Source organism: Pelodiscus sinensis, chromosome 24 (assembly GCF_049634645.1).
Source record: "Pelodiscus sinensis isolate JC-2024 chromosome 24, ASM4963464v1, whole genome shotgun sequence".
Classification (NCBI taxonomy): Eukaryota; Metazoa; Chordata; order Testudines; family Trionychidae; genus Pelodiscus; species Pelodiscus sinensis.
Window position 1 is genome coordinate 10,910,624 of NC_134734.1, and position 12,184 is coordinate 10,922,807.

The window sequence follows — 12,184 nt, forward strand, 5'->3', positions numbered from 1 at the left end:
CGTCTCTCCATTGGAGTCAATGGGACCAGATCCCATTTGGGGTCAATAGGCATCTCTCCACTTGAGCCAATGGGCATCTCACCATTGGAGTCAATGGGACCAAATCCCATCTGGGGTGAATGGGCATCTCTCCACTTGAGCCAATGGGCGTCTCTCCATTGGAGTCAATGGGACCAGATCCCAGCTGAGGTCAATGGGCATCTCTCCATTGGAGTCAATAGGACCAGGTCTCAGCTAAGGTCAATGAGCCATAGCTTTAATCTGGCCACATTTGTACCAGCCCAGGGTTTGCCCTAAGCATTCCAAGGTGAACCCCAGCACAAACTCTCCCCCATGGTGACTTCCTGCCCCATTAGCTTGACAATGAGCCTCCCTCCAAGCCCTGCACTCTTGCATATTCAATGACTCTTTCTTCTGTCATGCGTGGGAGGATCCTGTCACCTCTGCTAATGACCACAACTGGCGCCTGCCAGGGCTGTTCCCATGCCAGGCCAGAACAGCTCCCCAGGCTCGGGCAAAGCCTCTGGCACTTCTTCCATTTACCCCAAAAGAGGAGCTGGGTTGGGGCAAAGTCTTAAAAGGTGGAATCACATGGTCCAGACAGGGAGTTTTCACTCCCTTGGGGACTGGTTGGAAATCAGACCAGGGCTGGGGATTTGATCAAAAAGAGGATTTCAACAACAGCCAGTTCTCTTGCTTAATTCTGCCTCCATCCCCGGGTTGCTTTTAACCCTCTAGTGTGTGTGGTAAAATCTATCTTGGGTTAAAAAATGTATTCACTAGCTGGTGAAACTTACAAGCGTAGATGTGGAGATGCTGAAATCCATTGCAATGTTTGTATGTGTTTCACATGAACTTTCCTACATGCCCCATGTGAATCAGGAGTCACTCTTGTGGAGCCACTGAGGGCAATTCACTTCTCTCTTATCCCTGGTGTGGATTGGGAGTCACTCCAGTGGAGTTAGTGGGGCTCATTTTCCCCTCCCTCACTTCTGGTGTAAATCTGGAGTCATTCCAATGGAGTCCGTTGGGCCAATTCACTCTTCATGCTGGCACTACAATCAAATGAGTGTAAATGCAAAGTGAATCTCCTCTTTCAGAGTTTTTGGGGCCTGCTCATGAGAATCACCCCATTGATGTGGGGAATGGGGAGAGGACACCAAAAGGGAAGGCTGTCCAGATGAGGAAGAAGGCATGGGCCATAGGACAGCCATGGAGGTTGGGAAGTGAGGAGGGGAGAGATGGCAAATTGTGTCTGGGGAATGCTGGGTGGTAGCAATAGGCAGGGAGAGGGAGCTGGGCAGTGAGAGTGGTTGGAAGAAATGGGGCTCAAGGACGGGGAGGGTATGAAAGTTGGGGTCAGGATTGTAGGGAAGCAGGGGAGGGGCAGGATAGGGTATAAAAGTTGGGGAAAGAGTTATAGGAAAATTGGGGGCAAAGGGCAAGGTAGGGTACAGAATTCTGGGCTCTGGATTGTAAGGAAGTTGGGGGCAGGACTGTAGGGAAGGGGGAAGAAGCAGGTTGGGGGAGGGAAATTGGGGGGACAGAGTTACGGGGAAGAAGGAGGGAGGGGGTTGGAATTTGGGAGCAGGGCTGTAAGGAAGTTGGTGGCAGGCTGGGGGTAGGGAAGTTGGGGGCCGGCTGGCTATGAGGCAGGGGGGACTGGGGCTGGGACGGGCGGGCTGGGCGCTGGGGCGGGCCCATTCGTGCGCCGCGCCGCGGGGGGGCGAGGGCAGCCACGTTCCGGCGGCCAGATCAAAGCGGGGGCGGGGCCGGCGGGCTGGACCTGCGGGGGCGAGCTGGAGGCGGACGCCGGTTTATAAAGGGGTCGCCGGGACCCCACGGCCCCCCCCAGCCCGGCCGCTACCATGAGCACCAGCGCCCAGTGGGACAGCAAACAGGACAGGAAGGTAACTCCGGAGTCCGCGCGCTTCGGGTCTGACTCCAGCCCGGGGGCGGGGTCCCCGCCCGGATCGCCCCGCTCTTTCGGGGTGTCTCTTTCAAAAGCTGCCCCCCTCCGTCCCCTCCCTCTGTTTTCCTCCTCCAGCTCCTGAAACCATTGATGGAGAAGCGGCGCCGGGACCGTATGAACCGTAGTCTGGAGCGACTCCGGATCCTCCTCTTGGAAGCCACCCAGGACGAGGTAAGCCGAATCGGATTTCCTCCTCGCATTTCCCCGCCGCTGCCCCAAACCGAATGATACATCGCATATTTCTCTTTCTTTCTTTCTTTCCCTCCTTCCCCCCTTTTTCCTTCTCTCTCTCCTTTTTTTGTTGTTTTTTTTTCTTGCAGAGACTTAAAAACCCCAAAGTTGAAAAGGCAGAAATTTTACAAAAAACAGTTCACTTTCTGAGGACCCAGCCTCCAGCAGGTATCCCCTTCGGCGCGCCTGCCCACTCCTCTTCTCTCGGCCTTAGAGCTGGGGGCCGTTGGCCAACCCAAGTTGGGCTCGGACAAGATACGACTACGGTGATCGGCTAGCAAGTGTGAAAAATTGGGTTGTTTCTTGGGAGGGTGGAGGGTGTAGCTTCCGAACCCCCTCATTTTGGGACACGTGGTCACTCTAGAATTGCCCTTTCCCTCCTGGCCATCGGGTGTTCCTTGTGGCCCGATAGGGTGGGATTCCCACATGCTTTCACCTGATTTAGGTCTGGGCTGTAGCTTGTTCACAGCAGATGCTCAGCTGGGGCAAATTGGCCAAGCTCCTTTGGAGTCCTAGGGTTTCCCTGGCCTTGGTGTGGAACAGGAGTAACTCCACTGGAGTCAATAGGGTTGGTTGAAGTTCATGAACATAGTGTAGATCATGAGTAACTCTGTTGGCATTGGAGGGGTTGGTTCCCCACGTGTCTTGCTGTAGATCAAAAGTAACTGCTCTAGCATCAACAGGGTTGGGTTCCCTCTCCTCTTGGTGTAATCAGGAGTAACTCCATTGGCATCAAAGGGTGTTGGTTCCCCTGTGGATCGCCTTAGAGTAGATCAGGAGAACTTAGTTGATATCAACTGGGTTGATTCCCTTCTTGCTCAGCTTTGGTGTAGATCAGGAGCAAGTCATAGAATCATAGAACCGTAGAGCTGGAAGAGACCTCCGAAGGTCATCAAGTCCAGTCCCCTGCCCTAGGCAGGACCAAGTCCATTGACATCAATGTAGTTTTACACGAGGGTGAGTAAGCAGGGAGTCAGACCTATGGATGCTCATGGCATTGCTCCAGATTTACTCTGGAGCGAGAGGAGACCGGCTCCATTAGAGCCCATTGGGCTGGTTCTGCACTGCCTTCAGTCTGGATTTACACTGGTTGGAGTTTCTCCTCTCGCTCCAGTGTAAATCAGGAATACCCCGAGTTTAGATGCTCTGTGGGAGCCCTTACCTGGACAAGGCCTCTGGGACTGGCTCCATTGATGGCAGGAGGACTAGCTTGCTTGGGGAAGGGAAGGGAAGGAAAGTTTGGCCCAAGAGTTTTCCAATGGAGTCCCTGGGGAGCAGGGTTGGTGTGAATTTGATTGCAAGGCCAATAATCCTCCCTGATAATTGTGTGTGTGTGTGTGTGTGTGTGCTGCCCCCTGCTGGAGAGGACAAATCTGTGAGTGTCTCTGCTGCCCCCTGCAGGAAGGGCTTGGTTCTGGTGTGTATTGCCCTCTGCTGGAGGTAATGGACACTGGTATGTTTGTGTGTGCGTGCGCAAGTATCCCTGCTGGAGAGGACAAACCTCTGTGTGCGTGTGTGTTGGAAGAGGTGGGTTGTGGTGTATGTGTGTGCGCGCACGTGCATGTGCACACACAACCCAACCCCCTTGCATCCATTGCTCTCCCCACTGTGGCTTTTCAACCCTGCCCCTCCTTTTTTTGGTTTGCTGGGCTGCAGAACCAGACCCTGATCTTGGGCCGGGGCCGGGGCCGGGGCCGGCGCTAGGTAGGACTGAGCTGCTCAGTGTTGTGAGCGATCCGCCGCACTGAGCGATGCCGTTGCCTCTGACAGACCCCAGGGGTAGACAGAGCTACAGATTTCTCCCCTCGACCAGCTGCCGCCAGTCAGGAAGGTGGGAATAACGTACAGGAGAGCCCCATAGGAATAGGCAGCCTCTCCCCTGCAGCCTGGTAAGGCCTGTCAGTCTTTGCCAGACCCTGGTTGCCAGCAGCAGCTCATCTGAGCATTCTCTTTCCCCACCTGCTGTCTTTTAAATCTCACCACCGAGTATTTGCCCTGTGCTTTCTGATGGCCATCAGGGCCAGGCACACACACAAACATGTTGCTGTGAGACCGGCTCCAACTTTGGTGTCTGGGCCAGTTTTGCTGTTGATTTCAACTGGGGCACATCCAATTGGTAGGGCATGGTTTGGATTTTCATCACACCCCTGTGTAAATCCAGAGTCACTCTGCTTGAGTCACAGGGCGGACTGCCCTCTCTTTTACCTCATTGTAAATCAGGATGCTTTGGCCAGCTGCAGCCTGCTGCTTGAGTCCTGGGGACAAATGGCATAATCCAGAGTTAATCCACCATCAGTAACAAGCCATTGTAAGCAAGATCTTACTGAGGTCTGTAGCATATTTCCCTGAGGCCAGCTCATCGGGAGGTGCAAATTATCCAAGCTTTGCTGAGAAATTGGCATCCCTGGGTGGGGAACCACAGTATTCCCATGTGACCCTAACATCTGAGAGGCTAAGGAGCAGAACCCATTTACACCAGCTGAGACTCTGGCCCTGCGTACATTCCCCATTTAAAACTAGTTTTTGTCCAGGGCATCAAATGCCACTTATTTCTGGGACTCCCCAAACCCTGCCCTTAGCCCCATAAGTGGGATTTATCCATCCGCTGGCTTCCCTGGGGTGGAGGGTTGGGTGTCCCATCTGGAGCAGTTTGGGGATCGGAGACCACTCTGGGGCACTTGCCCTGTTGCCCCCTTTGTGCCCCTTGCTGCATGGCAGTTTGCTAATTAGCCCCCTTTGTCGTTGGCGGTTTTTGCAACACACCACAGAGCCGGTGAGACAAGAGGAGAGCCTTGTGCAGAGGTACCACAGCGGCTACCGGGAATGCCTGAGCCAGGCCACACACTTCCTCCGCTCCAGCCCAGGCATCTGCGTGGGCAAGAAGGCCTACCTCATGGAGCGCATCTGCCACTGCATGGAAAAAATCACAGCCCAGCCCCGGTGGGAGCTGCCCACCGGGGGCCCCTTCACCAACCCGGCCTACGGCAGGACAGCAGCCCTGCCCCGGCGCTACGCCCGCGACGCCTTGGCCAGCTGCAGCCTGCCGCTCGGGGATGCCGCCTGTGTCCTGCACCAGGCTCCGTCCTTCCCTGCTGGCCACAGACTGCAGACCCTCGCCCCCGGCCGGCCCCAGCCGGAGACCTGCAACAAAGAGGCGCGAGATAAGCTGAACACGTCACAGAACTCTGCCGGCCAGTCCCAGGAGCTCAATGTTTGGAGACCGTGGCCGTGAGGGTCTGGGAACTCCCCCCTGTAAATCCATAGAATGTATATTATATTTTCTATATATTGTATATGAGGAGGTTTATGGGGATGGGGTTTGGAGGGAGGGGGTTTGGATATATAGAGAGCCCTGCACAGTTACAAACTTTGGCTCTGGATCTGCAAATCTGAGCTGTGGATATCCGCACCCACATCGGCGGATGCAGCTCCCCGTGGATATAAAGCAGATATCTGCAGATTTGCAGGGCTCTAGATATATATTGTATATTAGGAAGTTTATGGGGGTGGGATTTTGGGGGAGAGGGTTTGGTGTGGGTTATTTTGTGTGTTTACTGCAACTTCATAGTATTTTCTTAAAAAACCCCATTAGGGTCCTGCTTCCTCCTGTTCCCCCTCTTAAAATGATTTTATTTCATTTTTAAGTGCTCGGGGCTAGTGTGGGTCGTTGAGAAATGTGGGGTCCTGTCTCTTTTTGTCCACCTCTGAACAAACCCTTAGTGACCAGCGGCTTAGCCAGCTAACCTTAGATGTTAAATAATAGCTAAGAAGATCGAGAGACTAGATCAAGAGCCAGAGCTGGGGGAAGGGAAGGGGAGAGGAGTGGGTTTTCCCCCACCTTGTGTATATATAACCCGTCCCCCCTTCCCCATCTGTGTATTTCTGAAAAATAAAAATTCTAACACAGACTCTTAACAAATCTTGGCTCTAATTGTGGGTTTGGCACAAAAGCTGTGGAGGGGAGGGGAGAGAATAATGTTCCCTGTAACCTTTTCCATCCATGTGTGGAATAAATTTTTTGTACATACACCAAGGCATGTGTGAATGTGCACCACTGTTAGAAACACAAACCTAGCTGCGGGTGCTCAGCTAATCAGCTAGGTAGGTTTGGAATCTCTCCTGAGTGGTCACCCAGGTGCTCAGCTTACAGGGAACACTGGAGGTGGATGAAAAGTTGGGAGAGGAGACACATGCAAAAAGAGGGGGTTTTGCACGGTGTGTGTTGAGCCTCTTTGTGTGGGGCATGCATAGAATCTACCTTGCCCCCCAATTGCCCTGGGTGAGTCTATTCCCCCCCCATATCCAAGTCTCTGCCCCTAACTTCCCTGTACAGAGTTTACTCTCCCCATCCTGGCCTCTGCCCTCCCTCAAGGTCCCCTCCTTTTTCCCCACCCGTTTTGCTGTCAATATGTGGTACCTCTGCAGGGAATGGGAGGGGGGGTTTGAAGCTCACACTCTGTAGCTTGTTGAAGGGGAGCCGGGGCAATGGGGCAGGATCTGTCTATCAGCAGGCTCTTGAATACAGCGCTCACACAAAACCAGCTACTGTCACTGAGCACAGAAGGAGGCAAATTTCAACTGGTAACTGGGGTGCAGGTCTTGTCGTAAGTTCTGGGCCTGCAGCCTGAAGTCTGTTGCACCCAGGCCATTGGTGGTCATGGTCTAACCCTTCACTCTGTCCATGTCAATATGGAGGCACCCAATCTGAATCCCCCAACCCTCCCAGTTTAGGAAAGCCATCCATCCCCTGCCTCTCACTGGTTAGCATAGCTGCAGGGGGTGGGGCTTAGCTAAGTCACAGCCATGTTGGGTCACTGCTCAACTGCTAGTACCAGTTGCCTTTTCCGTGTTACAAGTGGGGAAACAGAGGCATGGGAGGGTGGGTAAAATGACTTGCCCAGTGGATGAGCTGGAATTTCGACACAGATCATATGAGTTTGCAGGCCTGTGTGCTACCCACTAAGCTGTACTGCTTCCCGCAGGCACCATGCTGTTCTTTTTGGAACAGGGAGGCTCAAATCTCACCCTCCCATGAGCAAGGCAAAAGGGTGAGATTTCAGCCTCCCTGTTCCATTTTTCGCACACCCATCTGTGTATGCTGACCTCTCCCCCAGCCCCGCTCTCCCTGTCTGGCCTGGCATGACAGGAAGATGACGGTGAAGGAGTGGCAAAGGCTCACTCATGCCTTGAGCATGGGAAACATCCTCATTTGGAAAACACAGGATGGAGAAAATAATTTCTAGAGCAGATCTGTGAGCAAGCCATCCTGTCTCAATGGGGAATTTACCAGAAACGGAGATTCCTTTGGGACTGGTTAATCACCCTCACCGTTAAAACTCACACCTTATAAAGTGAACATCTTTCTGGGATGCATGAACAGGAGTGTTGTGAGCAAGACACAAAAGGTCATTCTTCCGCTCTACTCTCTGCAGATTTGGCCTCAGCTGGAGTATTGTGTCCAGTTCTGGGCACCACATCTCAGAATAGATGTGGAGAAATTGCAAAAGATCCAAAGAAGAGCAACAAAAATGATGAAAGGTGTAGAAAACATGACCTGTAAGGGAAGATTGAAAAGAATTGGGTTTGTTTAGTCTGGAAAAGAGGGGACAGTAGTTTTCAAGTGTCTAAAAGGTTGGTACAAGGAGGAGGGAGAGAAAAATTATTCTCCTTGACCTCTGAGGATGAGACAAGAAGCAATGGGCTTAAATTGCAGCAAGGGAGGTTTAGGTTGGGCATTAGGAGAAACTTCTTGTCAAGATGGTTAAGCACTAGAATAAATTGCCTCAGAAGGTTGTGGAATCTCCGTCATTGGAGATTTATAAGAGCAGGTTAGACAAACACCTGTCAGGAATGGTGCTTTAATGGTGCAGGTGTCTGGACTTGATGCCCTCTTGAGATTCCTTTCAGCCCTGTAATTCTATGCTTTCCAAGTTGAATTTGTCTGGTGTCAACATCAAGCTGTGGTAGACCTACCTCTGCCCATGATCAGCTTGTCCCATTGTAAATATTTGCACTCTGGGTACTTAAATATCTATTTCCCATGTAAAATAGATGGTAAGCCATGTTCCCAGTAATCTTGCTCATCCATGTGCAGAATAACTTACATCACTTCTTTACGTACCAAGTTGCCACCTCTGTTGCCTAGATACCACCCCTCACCTTACGGAAGGGGGGCTTACTTACTATCCTTCATGCTGTCAATCTCGACCCGGTCCTGAACCTAGGTCGGTATGTGCATTAGTTTTTGGGGAGTCTTTGTACCAAGACATTTCTTATTAAGATGTTCCGCTACTCCCCTTTGGCTTACAGTCTGTACCCAGTGCCTCCCTGTGTCCTTCCATGCTCGACCTAACTTACACAATCACACAGTTATCAGTAGGGCCTCTTTCTTGGCTTCTGGGTTACTGAACCAAAGTCTTGCTAACTAGATTGCAGCCCTGTTGCTGTTTTCATGTTACAGGCCTCTATTTAGGCCTGCTGACTCCATGTTACTGACCCTCAACTTACTACATCTCCTTGCTAATTAGCATAGCCACTGGCTGAACATTCTTTGCCTATTGCTCTGTCTCAGGTAGAGAATTTTCCAGCACCAACACAGAGTACATATAACACCACATACAGATATTATACAAGTACATGAATAGCATATTCAGAATCAGTAAAACAGAAGCTTTTATTTGACACCTCACTTGGCCCCCTTTGTATAGACTTTGGGGCAAACACCTCCCCCCCATAAGTGCAGCAATGGTTTGGCTTCTTTTAAAATCCAGTAAAATGACAGTGTGTGAGGGACATGTGGGGAGTGTCTTTTTCCTTCTTAGTTGGGGGCTATATCAGGATTTTTTTTTTCTGTGGGTCAGTGACCCACAACCCAAAAAAGCTTCCTCACCCCTGAGTTAGAGGAAATGCATGAGTGTGTGTGTGTGTATGCAAAAGCTGTGTGTTGGTCCAGAAGAGACACACCACAAACAGGCATGCACACAGGCTCGGACATGCCATTGTGTTTTCAGGTCTGTTTTAGTTCTGCAGGAAACCACATTGAGGCTATGTCTATACTACAGGGTTTTTTCAGAAAAAGGTATGCAAATTGCAAGCCACAATTTGTGTACCTTTTTCCAATTATTTTATCAGAAGAGGCTTTTCCAACATTTGGCCCTTCTTCCTCTTCTGAAAGAGCGTGTCCGCTTTTTTTGGGAACTGATCCAAAAAAATGGATGGCTGTGTCTACATTGGCACCCTTTTCCGGAAAAGGGATGCTAATGAGACAAGTCGGAATTGCAAATGCCGCGGGGGATTTAAATATCCCCCGCGGCATTTGCATGAACATGGCTGCCACTTTTTTCCATCTCGGGGCTTTGCCGGAGAAAAGCGCCAGTCTAGACGGGATCTTTCGGAAAATAAAGCCTTTTCCGGAAGATCCCTTATTCCTGATTTTAAGAAGAATAAGGGATCTTCCGGAAAAGGCTTTATTTTCCGAAAGATCCTGTCTAGACTGGCGCTTTTCTCCGGCAAAGTCCCAAGCCGGAAAAAAGCGGCAGCCATGTTCATGCAAATACCGCGGGGGATATTTAAATCCCCAGTGGCATTTGCAATTCCGACTTGTCTCATTAGCATCCCTTTTCCGGAAAAGGGTGCCAATGTAGACACAGCCGATGTGTTCCCTGGATGAGGCAGAGTTTTTCCAGGCTACCAGAATGTAGTGTACACATAGCTTCAGTTCTGTTAATCTAAATAGTCCGCTACTGAATACACCTCCCATCCCACCGAAGCAAAACCCGATAGTGATCCAGACAAAGTATTGTTTTTGTCTCTGATTTTCAACTCTTTTGGTACTGGGCATCATAAACACTGATAAATTCCGAGCGGAAATTAAATAAAACCTGAAAATGAAGTATAACTGACGACAGGTCATCTGTGCATATGGAAAACATCTTCTTGCTAATGTCATGAATTCACCAGTACGGCCCGCAGCAAATCCTACAACATAGCTAGCTCAGGGTCCACATTGCAATCGTGTTCTTCCAAAAGTAAATTGAAAGAACAGAGGGGTTTTTCCGGCATTGGTAATCCTCTTTCTACGAGGAAGAAGCCTTTTTCTGAAAGAGTTCTTTTGGACAGGGAAGAGGGAGTTCTTTTAAAAGAAAAGGAAAGAGGAGAAAGCTCAGGTGCCCTGGTGGCCACTCCGTCCATAGGAATCACAGCTTACACGTGAGATAGCGTTCACTCAGTGTGGACGCTATATTTCGAAAAAGCAGATCACTTTTTCCATGTGCTTTTGTATGTGGATGCTGTCTTTCAGAAGAAGAAAAAAGATTCTTCCAAAAGAAGCCTGAAGTCTAGACAGAACCTGAGAGGTGTGGGCCAGGGTATCTTCTCACCAAAAGAAAAGAATTTGGGATTTCCAGTGGATTGGAGAGGCTACCAACCGGCTCCACCCCTTCCACCCAAGGCCCCTCTTTCCTCCTCCTATATTCTCTTCCCTCATTCATTGGAGCCCTAAGCAGCCTCCGCCCCCTAGATGGAGGAGTTCTAGCAGAACCACCCCAAGCATCAGCCCTTCCGCCCCACCTGCCCTGACCTCTGAGCCACCCACTGACACAAGACACCCCTGGTCGCTGGGTTTCCCCAATCACTGTTCTCTCTGGCTGTGTCTAGATTGGCATGATTTTCTGCAAATGCTTTTAACGGAAAAGTTTTCCGTTAAAAGCATTTTCGGAACAGAGCATCTAGATTGGCATGGACGCTTTTCCACAAAAGCACTTTTTGTGGAAAAGCGTCCGTGCCAATCTAGACGCGCTTTTCCGCAAAAAACCTCCGATCGCCATTTTCGCGATCGGGGCTTTTTTGCGGAAAACAAATCAGAACTGTCTACACTGGCCCTTTTGCGCAAAAGTTTTGTGCAAAAGGGACTTTTGCCTGAACTGGAGCAGAATAGTATTTCCGCAAGAAGCACTGATTTCTTACAGTAGGAAGTCAGTGCTTTTGCGGAAATTCAAGTGGCCAGTGTAGACAGCTGGCAAGTTTTTCTGGAAAAGCGGCTGATTCTGGAAAAACTGGCCAGTCTAGACACAGCCCCAAATTTTTCCCATCCATGTGTGGAATAAATGTTGTGATGTGCACCAAGGCATGAATGGATGTGCACCACCAATAGAAACACAGGCTGTCAGATGTGAGCGCTCTGCTAATCAACAGGATGGCATCTGAATCTTACAGCTTGCAGGAAACACTGCCCCCAACGCAGGGAAAGAGACAAGGCCTGGGAGCAAAGAAACAAAGCAGGAGCCAATTTCAGTCCCGTTTATTGGAGTCTAACGACCAGCGAGGCAGGCTGGGCAACACCTGGCTCACCAGGCTGCATCTAGTCCCAGGATCATGGTTTAATTTCAGGGAATTCCTCTCCTCGCTCGTTCTCCAGTTAGGAACACGCTGCTGGGTTTTCCGGATGGAGAGGAGAGAAAGGCTGGGGAAGTGTCGAGAAAGCCACAAGCAACAGGATCTCTTTAGCACAGGGGTGGGCAAAAGCCACTCAGTGGGCTGAATCTGGCCCGCCTAGGGCTTTGGTCCGGCCCGTGAGGCGTTGCCTGGGAGCTGGAGCAGCGCAAGTCCTTTCAGCTGCTTCTATTTAAAGGGTTTGCGCCTTCCTCGCGGCTGGCAGGCAACAGCCACTGGGAACGCGCGAGCGCTTTAAATAGAAGCAGTTGAAAGAGCTCGCGGGTCCCTAGCTCCCAGGCAACATCCTGGCAGCGAGCCCAGGAGCAGCGAGCCCCTTAAATAGCAGGACTCGAAAGGGCTCGCAGCTCCCGTCTCTGGCTAACGCGATGCCTGGGAGCCTCAGGGGAGGCACGAGACCTTTCAGCTCCTGCTATTGAAAGGCTCCGCCCCATCCATTCGAGGCCCTGCCCGCGGCTCACGACCACTTCAGAAATGTTGGAAGTGGCCTCCGCTCAAAAGTTATTGCCCACCCCGGGTTAGCAGAATAAA

At 51.0% G+C, this 12,184-nt stretch overlaps 1 protein-coding gene across 1 annotated transcript; it reads left to right on the forward strand.

Annotated features, from left to right (window-relative positions):
• Nucleotides 1-1,707: 1,707 nt before the first annotated feature.
• LOC102450385 (transcription factor HES-7.1) lies at nucleotides 1,708-6,111 on the forward strand. Its single transcript, XM_075907854.1, has 4 exons — nucleotides 1,708-1,910; nucleotides 2,048-2,143; nucleotides 2,293-2,371; nucleotides 4,972-6,111. The coding sequence occupies exons 1-4, from the start codon at nucleotides 1,869-1,871 to the stop codon at nucleotides 5,433-5,435; spliced, it is 681 nt and encodes a 226-aa protein (XP_075763969.1). The 5' UTR covers nucleotides 1,708-1,868; the 3' UTR covers nucleotides 5,436-6,111.
• Nucleotides 6,112-12,184: the final 6,073 nt, after the last annotated feature.

What these genes read in the sequence shown, in the direction of transcription:
- LOC102450385 (XM_075907854.1), top strand. Translation starts at nt 1,869, where the DNA reads ATGAGCACCAGCGCCCAGTGGGACAGCAAACAGGACAGGAAG. An exon ending in ACAGCAAACAGGACAGGAAG is followed by an intron (nt 1,911 to 2,047) that starts GTAACTCCGGAG and finishes TTCCTCCTCCAG; the next exon opens with CTCCTGAAACCATTGATGGA. An exon ending in GAGGACCCAGCCTCCAGCAG is followed by an intron (nt 2,372 to 4,971) that starts GTATCCCCTTCG and finishes AACACACCACAG; the next exon opens with AGCCGGTGAGACAAGAGGAG.